A 12,174-nucleotide genomic window follows, 5' to 3' on the forward strand; every position below is an offset into this window, starting at 1 on the left:
GCTCTGGCCTATGACAGTCCAGAGAGGATATATAAATAAATACAAATATGCCCTCGTTTTGTCGAGATCAGAAGATAATTTTTTTCTTTATCAAGAAATAACAAAAGTTATTTTGTCAAGATCAGGACATAAACTATAAATAGGAGTGGACTTATTGATGATAGATTGACTATGGCTGAGGCAGAGCCCACGGTGGATCAGCAAATCCGTTTTTTATTTTGATCAGTGATTAACATATGCAAAAACGTCATTATGTCTGTCAGTTATAGATGGCTTCCAGTTATGGCTCCGTTACAATCACATTTTAAAGGCATGCAAAAGTGTGGTTGCACTTCTATTTTAAATGGATTGAATGTGCAATGTTCAGTGCAAGAAACGTTAACATTGAGGTCTGTGGTTTCAGACTACCAATGAAAGACTACCAGACTACCAATAAAAGTTTATTTTAATCTCTTAAATAGTTTTAACAGAGAGGTCAGCCTCTCAATAGAAGAAAAAAACGCAGTCATAAATAATAACAAGTAGTACAGAACATTTTTAACAGCAAAGCAGGCGAAGTGAATCACATGTTGAGGTTTCTAAATACTCCAACATTTTATGTAGGATACTGTCTATTTGTCATTTCAGCCCCAAATGGTGGGCAAAATGTATTGTTGGAGCTTTGATAAGAAGACCCAGGCCTATACAGTAGCACATGGCTACTTACACCAGATAATGTTCTACTCGAAGGTCTTAGATCTTTGTAGTCTTACTGCCTTTGGTGCACTATGACAATGCTGTCCATCTATCATCAATATGTCCACTCCTATCTTGAGTTTCCCTTGTGATCTTAACAAAACAACTTTTGTTATGTTGTGATCATGAAATAAATACACTTCATGGCCCAAAGTATGTGGACACCTGCTCGTCGAACATCTCATTCCAAAATCATGGGCATTGATATGGAGTTGGTCCCCCCTTTGCTGATATAACAGCCTCCACTCTTCTGGGAAGGCTTTCCACTAGATGTTGGAACATTGCTGCTGGGACTTGCTTCCATTCAGCCACAAGAGCATTAGTGAGGTCGGGCACTGATGTTGGGCGATTAGGTGTTCCAATTCATCCCAAAGGTGTTTGATGGGGTTAAGGTCAGGGCTCTGTGCAGGCCAGTCAAGTTTACATTTACATTTACGTCATTTAGCAGACGCTCTTATCCAGAGCGACTTACAATTTGGTGCATTCACCTTAAGATATCCAGTGGAACAACCACTTTACAATAGTGCATCTATATCTTTTTTGTTTTGGGGGGGGGGGGGGGTTTAGAATGATTACTTTATCCTATCCCAGGTATTCCTTAAAGAGGTGGGGTTTCAGGTGTCTCCGGAAGGTGGTGATTGACTCCGCTGTCCTGGCGTCGTGAGGGAGCTTGTTCCACCATTGGGGTGTCAGAGCAGCGAACAGTTTTGACTGGGGGGGGGGGGGGGGTTAGAAGGATTACTATATCCTATCCCAGTTATTCCTTAAAGAGGTGGGGTTTCAGGTGTCGAGTTCTTCCACACTAATCTCGACAAACCATTTCTGTATGGACCTTGCTTTGTGCACAGTGTCATTGCTATGCTGAAACAGGAAAGGGCCTTCCCCAAACTGTTGCCACAAAGTTGGAAGCACAGAATCGTCTAGAATGTCATTGTATACTATAGCGTTAAGATTTCCCTTCACTGGAACTAAGAGGCCAAGCCCGAAACATGAAAAACAGCCCCGACAATTATTCCTCCTTCACCAAACTTTACAGTTGGCACTATGCATTGGGGCAAGTAGCGTACTCCTGGCATCTGCCAAACCCAGATTAGTCGGTCGGACTGCCAAATGGTGAAGCGTGATTCCTCACTCCAGAGAACACGTTTCCACTGCTCCAAAGTCCAATGGCGGCGAGTTTTACACCACTCCACGCTTGGCATTGCCCATGGTGATCTTACACTTGTGTGCGGCTGCTCGGCCATGGAAACCCATTTCATTTCATGGAAACCCATTTAGTTCCCGACGAACAGTTCTTGTGCCGACATTGCTTTGAGAGGCAATTTGGAACTCGGTAGTGAGTGATGCAACCGAGGACAGACGATTTTTAAGCACTACGTACTTCAGCACTCGGCGGTCCCGTTCTGTGTGGCTTACCACTTCACGGCTGAGCCGTTGTTGCTCTTAGACGTTTCCACTTCACAATAACAGCACTTACATTTGGCCGGGGCTGGTCTAGCTGGGCAGAAATTTGACGAACAGACTCGTTGGAATGGTGCCATCCTATGACGGTGCCACGTTGAAAGGCACTGAGCTCTTCAGTACGGGCCATTTTACTGACAATGTTTGTCTATGGAGATTGCATGGCGTTGTGCTTGATTTTATACACCTGTCAGCAACAGTTGTGGCTGAAATAATTGAATCCACTAATTTGAAGGGGTGTCCACTTTTGGCCATGTAAGTCGTGTAAGTCGTGATTTCGACATAATGAGGGAAACATTTGTTTAATTTATATATCCTCTCTGAAGTTCCAGTACTGGCCCCATTTGTGGTGGTATCTTATTTTATGTAGTTTGACTTTGATATTTGACAAAATACAATAATGCACAAACAATCCCTTTTTGAAACACTTTTATTTTTCCCACTATGCCTCCCCAGAAGAGCTCATATACAAACAATATTTCCTTAAAGAAGTGAGGTTTTAACAGGCAGTCGACACGTGTACAGCTAAAATGAGTAAAACAATCCAAGTAAAAACATTTCAAATATCTCTCATTGGCAGCAGTCTAAGAAAACTGAAATGAGTCAGAACCACACTGTAGTACACTATATCACAGTTTTGAATGCATTGGTGGCTTGGTGTGGTGTATACAACACATTGGCAGAAAACAGCATAAATACAACAACTTTTCCTTCATTCAGCTTTATAATTTAAAAAAATCATGACAATGAACTGAAGGACAAAAATGTTGCTCTATATATTAACCTTTCATTAAATACTCTAAACATAATACAATGGAAAGCAGACCATTATAATATTATCTCATGCTGTATATATACAGTATATACACACATGTCACATTCAGAAGTGCTGGCTGGGAAAGGGTCAAACATACAGTAACACCTGGGCTTTCATTTCAGTATCACGGAGCCAACATTTAGATTTTATTTCCCGAAAATGTCACAATCAAATAGGCACATTTGACATACTTGGAGGGAACTAGCGGTTTCCATGCAAACCAGTGCCATGGAGACCCTGCAGCTGCTCAGTGATAACGTCAGAGGTGGCAGGGTGGGCATAGAGAGCTCGCTGAGCTTGAAGCGGAGGCTAGTCCTGACTATCATACTGCTGTACAACAGACAGTGTACTGTATCAAACTGTCTGTGCCTCTCTCCCTCATGGTTAGTGCCTGGGCCACAGGGAACAGGGCACGTACTGCATAGACCCCAAGATATGAAGAAATAGTGTGTTGAAGAGGACATTTTCAGTGTTGTTCACCTGTTGATTGAACTACACAACGTCCGTTTGTATGTAAAGGGCCCTCAAAGCTTGTACCCTCCAATGTCCCGAGGTGACATAGCATTCTGTGATAGACTAACCTGGTCACATATGCCACAAGTGTGAAACACTATAAATAAATACAAGTACCAAGCAGTAATATCACAGGAGTAACATTATAATATTACAATATTACAATACAATTCAAGGTATATGTCATCAGTAATAGTAACAATATACACAAGCAGTTAAGTGATGAAGGCAGCTTCCCAAAAGATTGTGTAGGAGAGTGATAGCAGTGAGAAGATGACTGAGACAGAAGGCAAAGCAAACTGACAGGGGGGAAATGAAGTGACGCGAGAGAGGAGGAGGACTGAAGGGGAAAATAGAGAGGGTATGAGATTGGAGTGGAAAGAGATCATGGAAAAGGAAGGTGACAAATGCAAAAATAACTGAGGTGAGATAGGAAAAGACGAGAGGCAAAATACACCAAGTGAAACTTCGACCTAACATTCAATTGTCTGTACTAAAATTGTACAGATACTTTTTTTCAGCAAGGTAACTACATGCGATGGACACAGCTGGATAAAGCATTCCTGCTTCAAAACATGACATGAATCTGCCGGCTAGAATATTCTCCTCAGCCACATTCCTTAAATAGGCTCCTTAGTAGAACAGCAGGTCAGCCAGGTCGCAGCATACTGCATTCAATGACATTCACAAACCTACAGCAGAACAAAAACACATCTCCTCAGATGTACGCATTCGCGCGCACACACACACACACACACACACACACACACACACACACACACACACACACACACACACACACACACACACACACACACACACGCAACTATCTGTCAACGATCACAGATAGCTCCGCAGTACTCCCTAGCCAGAGACTGCGAATGGGCCACCCTAACAAGCTTGTGCAGTGCGGGGGCAGCAATGTTATGGCTGAAAGGTAACTGAATGTCCTGCTAAACAGCTCTCTCTGCTGGTAGGATGCTGGCAACACAGCTGTTCAAGGCGATGTTTGAAAGCCTGAGTAGAAAATGTCTATCCTTCAAACATATTACGCAACAATATGACATTCTCCAGTGAATGTTTGAAACTGAAGGTATGTCATGAAATGGCTATGTTGATTATTTTTATTTACATTGATTGAGGATATGGTATGGATATGCTTCCATACATATTTTGTCAGTAAATGCATTGCCGCTCCCCCCCCCCTCTAAGCCTGCAAGGCAATCCTCTCACATTCCACGTTTCACATTCCCCTGTTACATTATTCCATGTCTGTTTTTCATGTAGCAACAACAGCAAAACATTACTCTCTGACAAGATTAAGAAATACCTTCAAAGTAAATCATGCTAACAATTTAAAGAAGAATGCCTCTCACTTTCCGAATACTTCAGAGCAGAGACTTGAAATAATGATGGGAATTGATTGTGGCACTGTCCCACTTTGCTAGGTCTCCTTTCTCAGTCTCATCATTGTTTGATAGATACATAGGCTTTAAGATAATACTCAGATTGTGCTGGTGCCTTTGTTGGCCCTTTACATACAGAATACTACGTAAAAACACAATTATCACAGAACACTTTCAGGACATTTAAATACAGGGAATGTATAATATCAACTCTGTATGTTTATTTTATGCATATTCACCAGGATATATTGTCAAAGTACATATACTGTATAATGTATCATACAATATAAGCATAATATAGTAGCTGGCTGGTTATTATAAAACGTCTGCCATAAGTTTACTATGAATATGAATAAAATACTTCTTATATTCTTGATATTTCATCGTACAATGACGCTTACAACAGTACACCAGAGGAAGAGGAGCATGTCCGACAGACTATTGTAAAATACTGTAAAAATATATATTAAAAAAACAAGAACATTCAGGGTCTGCCTGGTGAGAGTTAAATAGGTCTTATAAACAAGTGCCCTATACATATGCACATAGATTAATGGAGTAACAGGGAGGACATGTCAGGGAGTAACAGGGAGGACAGGTCAGGGAGTAACAGGGAGGACATGCCAGGGAGTAACAGGGAGGACAGGTCAGGGAGTAACAGGGAGGACAGGTCAGGGGGTAATATGGAGGACAGGTCAGGGAGTAACAGGGAGGACAGGTCAGGGAGTAACAGGGAAGACAGGTCAGGGGGTAATATGGAGGACAGGTCAGGGAGTAACAGGGAGGACAGGTCAGGGAGTAATAGGGAGGACAGGTCAGGGAGCAACAGGGAGGACAGGTCAGGGAGTAACAGGGAAGACAGGTCAGGGGGTAATATGGAGGACAGGTCAGGGAGTAACAGGGAGGACAGGTCAGGGAGTAACAGGGAGGACAGGTCAGGGAGTAACAGGGAGGACAGGTCAGGGAGTAATAGGGAGGACAGGTCAGGGAGCAACAGGGAGGACAGGTCAGGGAGTAACAGGGAGGACAGGTCAGGGAGTAACAGGGAGGACAGGTCAGGGAGTAACAGGGAGGACATGTCAGGGGGTAACAGGAAGGACATGTCAATACAACAGCGTGAATAAAAATACAACACAACCCAAACCGTTGCTGCTCTCTTTTTTTCCCAGGAAGAAGAAAAAGGCATAAAAGAAAAAGCTGAGCTCAATGCAGGCATGCTGAGAAAAAAACTAAGTTCAGCCCAGAGAAGTAAGAAAGAAGAACAGAAGCCCACCACAAGACAAAGCAACTGGCTAGGTAGGAGTAGTATCAACTGTTATTAAATGGGCACTCTGCGATTCAACAATACAAAGCATCCACCCTGCCACTGATTTGGTAAACAGCTGAGGGATAGGACTGGAGAAATGTAACCCCTCTCAAATCCATGGACAGAGCTATGGATACAAGGACTAACCATCAATGATATCAGAAACTTAGTTTTAACCATGTTTTGTGGAGATTCTGCTTTTGTTTACAATTACACTGTTTACAAACAAAGGAGAAAAACAAGTTTATATTTGGGGTTCTGATAGGGTTCAACAGTTGAACTAAACTCATGAGGCATATATATGTTATATTCTTCAAAAATCAATGGGTATATATCAATCGCAGATTGCCCCTTTAAGGAAAAGGAAAGAAACCATGTGTCTCTCTTGCTGAGAGGATGATGCAGTACAACTAAGCAATAAGGCACAAGGGGGTGTGGTATATGGCCAATATACCTCGACTAAGGGCTGTTCTTAGGCACGACGAATCCCCCGAGCTGCCTTATTGCTATTATAAACAGGTTACCAACGTAATTAGAGCAGTAAAAATAAATGTTTTGTCATACCCGTGGTATACGGCCTGATATACCACAGCTGTCGGCCAATCAGCATTCAGGGCTCGAACCACCCAGTTAAAATGACATGTCTCAAATGACACCCGCCACTCTGACAACCCATTTGGGAGATAGGATAGAGATGGGAGCCACAGTTACACCCTCTCTGAGAGGGGAGAAGAGTGAGAGTGTGTGGAGAGTGGAGTGTCTGAAGTCATGAGAGCTCAGTCTCTCCTCTGCCCTCGCCCTGATTCGGGCCAGGAGGAAGAGCTGCAACTGAACCTCCATTGCGGATCCCGATGCACAGTGCACTGCCATTACGGATCCACTAGAGCCACCTTGTTGCCGCCATATTTGCCCCAAAGAAAAGTTCAGGAACTGCAAGTACCCTAGTGTTTAGGCTCCCTCATGGAATGTGGACACACCCTGAAGTTGTGGAAAAAATGGAACTGCAATGAGTCTAGCTCCTCTTACTGTAGTATTACAGTACTGTAACACATGTTGAAATCAACAGAACAGTCATTGGAGATTTAAGGTGTCAAACGTGTAAACATGTTTGGTCCCAAATCAGAAAAAACAACATCAAGAAAAAAGGTTGGTGGAGGGGTTTGTGAGAGAGGTGACCTCAAAGAATTAGAAGGAAAGGATGCTGGATGGGAGTCCCTGTACGGCAGAGCTACCACTTACGGGAGGACCCTCTGTCTTACCGTATGCTATACTACAGTCTATTACTGTATCCAGAAAGCCTTCTCTCAAATACCTCCTGTCCAAGCTCCATGACCTCTCCAGTGCTCCTCCCTCCCTCATGTCCCAACACACCGCTGGCATTGGCCAGTGACCGCACCAGTCATAGGACTTGCACCTCTGCATCTCCCCTACTGGCTGAGGAGATCGGGGGTGCTGGATGGGGGCGCCATGGGGGAGGGGGGGGGGCTGGGGGGGTGGTGTATACAGTAAACTCTCACCCCGCTCCTTTTCAAGCTCCTATAACCCCCCTCACCCGGATCTCAAATAACCTGCGCAGGGAGACAAGCCTGCCACGTCATCACCACCCAGCACCCCACCCTGACTCACTTCTTGACGGCCTGGCGGTAGCTGTATCTCTGGCCCTCGGTGCGCTTGGAGCCTTTTCCTATACCGCTACAGCCCACCGGCTCCTTGGTGCTGCTGCCCTGGGAGGCCTGGCTGGCCTGGCTGCTGTCCTGCAGTGTGGGGCTGGAGTGGGCGCGCTGCAGGCCATTGTCCTCCAGGATCTGGGCCTCGAATACGGACAAGTCATCCTCGCCGCAGCGGATCTTGGCCCGCAGTAGCATGGCGTAGGTACCATAGCGCGTTTTCTACATTACAGAAGAGGGAGGGGAGGGAGGCAGAGGGGGACAGAGGGAGAGGGAGAGGAAGAGGGGGGAAGGGAAGGGAGAGAGAGAGAGGACTGAGAACATGAGCGAGGCAGAAATGCAGTGCTGCATAATTGCTTAACGCTTGACTTGATTCCAATTTCTTTCTTTTCTTTTCCTGTAGCCTTTGAAAAGTTCACACACTGTCGCCTCGGGCTCACCTCAAACTCCAGGTACTCGTCCCGCTGGCGGTACTCCTCCAGCTCACGGCCTTTGACCTTTCGGTCTGGAGGATACGAGCGCAGCTCAGCCAGTTCAGTGGAGATGGCCCGGAACCGAGCCTCATGGGACTGGACCTGCTCCTCCTGTAAGCACAGATACTTAGGGTCAGAGTTCACCACCCAGGTCACCAGAGGGCCATGCATTCTCTCCCAGCACATGATCATCACTAGTTTGACCTCTGTAGGCCTATATTTTATTTCTGAGATCATCGCGAGTTTTGTCCTTTAATCATCCTTGTGGACATTTAAAATAATAGCATTTATTCATTCATTTTGAAGTGTGCCTTCAGGGATGTTTTCAATTATGGTAGTGATGTGGTATGGTAAATGTGTTTGGTGATATGAGGACATGGTACGGAGGCGGGTACCTGTGAGAATTTGGAGGTGGAGCCTGGCAGCAGCGGTCGGGCGAATTTCTTCTGTGAACCAATGGCTGCAGGGAAGGGTGGTGCTGAGAACATGGCTGATACCGTGTTGATGCGCGTGATCCACGACTGCATTTGCTCCGCGTTTCTATGAGGACAAAACACACACACACACACACACACACACACACACACACACACACACACACACACACACACACACACACACACACACACACACACACACACACACACACACAGAGTTTATGAGATCTTGTTGTACAAACACACGCACGCACGCACACACACCACACATATAAATCCCTACTGCACAGAGCTAAACTAAGCCATCATAGTGATTATCATCACAGCTGCTGTACTGAAAAACGCTGCTTTGCTGTTGAGAAATAAATAATTGAGGGGCCAATTAATAGATGTTATCTACTAACAGGCCATTAGAGAACCCGGAGAGTAATCAGATTGAATCAGACGGTTTTGTCACAACTACCTGGACACTGGCTGAGAAATGAGAGAGAGGACAAGAGGGTGGGAGGGAGGGAGAGAGAGAGAGAGATAGGGATGGAGAGAGGGAGCGAGAGAGAGAGGGGGGAGAAACAGAGGAAGAGAGAGAGGGTGAAAAACAGAGGGTGAGAGAGGCAGGAAAGGAGAGAGAGGGGCGGGAGAGACAGAGAGTGACAGAAAGAGAGGGAGAGTGAGAGAGAGGGATGGATGGAGAGAAAGGAAGTTAAGTGAGAGAGAGGAAGGTATCTGGGACAGGCTGCAACTGGAGCAGAGCTGGTCCTCCTGGGTGACTGGAACATGTGGCCACATCATGTGCCTCTGCATTCTTGATTTACAACCCCCTCACCCTCCTCCTCCCAACACACACACACACACACACACACACACACACACACACACACACACACACACACACACACACACACACACACACACACACACACACACACACACACACACACACACACACACACACACACACACACACACACCGTCTTGTTAACTAACTTTGCGGGGACACACAATTTATAAAAAATATTGATCCTATTTTCCCTAACCCCTAACCCTAACTCTTAACCCTAATTCTAACCCTAACACTAATTCTACCTTATCCCCAAACCCCCTAGAAATAGCATTTGACCATGTGGGTGACTAACAAAATGTTTTACTATCCTTAAGGGGACCAAACAATTGAAAATCCTATTTTTAACCGAGGGCAGATGTTAACAGAGGGCAGATGTTAACCGAGGGCAGATGTTAACAGTGGGCAGATGTTAACCAAGGGCAGATGTTAACAGAGGGCAGATGTTAACGGAGGGCAGATGTTAACAGAGGGCAGATGTTAACAGAGGGCAGATGTTAACCGAGGGCAGATGTTAACCGAGGGCAGATGTTAACCGAGGGCAGATGTTAACAGAGGGCAGATGTTAACCGAGGGCAGATGTTAACCGAGGGCAAATGTTAACCGAGGGCAGATGTTAACAGAGGCCAGATGTTAACAGAGGGTAGATGTTAACAGAGGGCAGATGTTAACCGAGGGCAGATGTTAACAGAGGGTAGATGTTAACCAAGGGCAGATGTTAGAGGGTAGATGTTAACCAAGGGCAGATGTTAACAGAGGGTAGATGTTAACCAAGGGCAGATGTTAGAGGGTAGATGTTAACAGAGGGCAGATGTTAACCGAGGGCAGATGTTAACAGAGGGTAGATGTTAACCAAGGGCAGATGTTAGAGGGTAGATGTTAACCGAGGGCAGATGTTAACAGAGGGCAGATGTTAACCGAGGGCAGATGTTAACCGAGGGCAAATGTTAACCGAGGGCAGATGTTAACAGAGGCCAGATGTTAACAGAGGGTAGATGTTAACAGAGGGCAGATGTTAACCGAGGGCAGATGTTAACAGAGGGTAGATGTTAACCAAGGGCAGATGTTAGAGGGTAGATGTTAACCAAGGGCAGATGTTAGAGGGTAGATGTTAACCAAGGGCAGATGTTAACAGAGGGTAGATGTTAACAGAGGGCAGATGTTAACCGAGGGCAGATGTTAACAGAGGGTAGATGTTAACCAAGGGCAGATGTTAGAGGGTAGATGTTAACCAAGGGCAGATGTTAGAGGGTAGATGTTAACCAAGGGCAGATGTTAGAGGGTAGATGTTAACCAAGGGCAGATGTTAGAGGGTAGATGTTAACCAAGGGCAGATGTTAGAGGGTAGATGTTAACCAAGGGCAGATGTTAGAGGGTAGATGTTAACCAAGGGCAGATGTTAGAGGGTAGATGTTAACCAAGGGCAGATGTTAGAGGGTAGATGTTAACCAAGGGCAGATGTTAGAGGGTAGATGTTAACCAAGGGCAGATGTTAGAGGGTAGATGTTAACCAAGGGCAGATGTTAGAGGGTAGATGTTAACCAAGGGCAGATGTTAGAGGGTAGATGTTAACCAAGGGCAGATGTTAGAGGGTAGATGTTAACCAAGGGCAGATGTTAGAGGGTAGATGTTAACCAAGGGCAGATGTTAACAGAGGGTAGATGTTAACCAAGGGCAGATGTTAGAGGGTAGATGTTAACCAAGGGCAGATGTTCCCAGAGGGTAGATGTTAACCAAGGGCAGATGTTAGAGGGTAGATGTTAACCAAGGGCAGATGTTAGAGGGTAGATGTTAACCAAGGGCAGATGTTAGAGGGTAGATGTTAACCAAGGGCAGATGTTAGAGGGTAGATGTTAACCAAGGGCAGATGTTAGAGGGTAGATGTTAACAGAGGGCAGATGTTAACAGAGGGTAGATGTTAACCAAGGGCAGATGTTAGAGGGTAGATGTTAACCAAGGGCAGATGTTAGAGGGTAGATGTTAACCAAGGGCAGATGTTAACAGAGGGTAGATGTTAACCAAGGGCAGATGTTAGAGGGTAGATGTTAACCAAGGGCAGATGTTAGAGGGTAGATGTTAACCAAGGGCAGATGTTAGAGGGTAGATGTTAACCAAGGGCAGATGTTAACAGAGGGTAGATGTTAACCAAGGGCAGATGTTAGAGGGTAGATGTTAACCAAGGGCAGATGTTAGAGGGTAGATGTTAACCAAGGGCAGATGTTAGAGGGTAGATGTTAACCAAGGGCAGATGTTAGAGGGTAGATGTTAACCAAGGGCAGATGTTAGAGGGTAGATGTTAACCAAGGGCAGATGTTAGAGGGTAGATGTTAACCAAGGGCAGATGTTAGAGGGTAGATGTTAACCAAGGGCAGATGTTAGAGGGTAGATGTTAACCAAGGGCAGATGTGTGCTCTGCAGGGAGCAGTTGAAGGTTCTGGCTCCAAGCCAAATAATGAACCATCTCGCATTCAACTTATAGTGTGTAGCCTGAACTCGTGAAAGCAAGGGATGGTTCAATCTT

At 45.3% G+C, this 12,174-nt stretch overlaps 1 protein-coding gene across 2 annotated transcripts in view; it reads right to left on the reverse strand.

The window, feature by feature from the left end:
- Nucleotides 1–2,608: 2,608 nt before the first annotated feature.
- LOC145850222 (PH and SEC7 domain-containing protein 1) overlaps nt 2,609–12,174 on the reverse strand; it is a 47,288-nt gene continuing 37,722 nt past the window's right edge. For both annotated transcript variants that reach the window (XM_045702505.2, XM_082965839.1), the window contains 4 exons: nt 8,774–8,918; nt 8,346–8,489; nt 7,865–8,127; nt 2,609–7,216 (listed from right to left, as the gene is read on the reverse strand). In XM_045702505.2, coding sequence (XP_045558461.2) covers nt 7,180–7,216; nt 7,865–8,127; nt 8,346–8,489; nt 8,774–8,918 — 589 coding nt within the window. In that variant the 3' untranslated portion in view covers nt 2,609–7,179. The remainder of the gene's footprint in view (nt 7,217–7,864; nt 8,128–8,345; nt 8,490–8,773; nt 8,919–12,174) is intronic.

Source organism: Salmo salar, chromosome 19, assembly GCF_965601325.2.
Source record: "Salmo salar chromosome 19, fSalSal1, whole genome shotgun sequence".
NCBI lineage: Eukaryota > Metazoa > Chordata > Actinopteri > Salmoniformes > Salmonidae > Salmo > Salmo salar.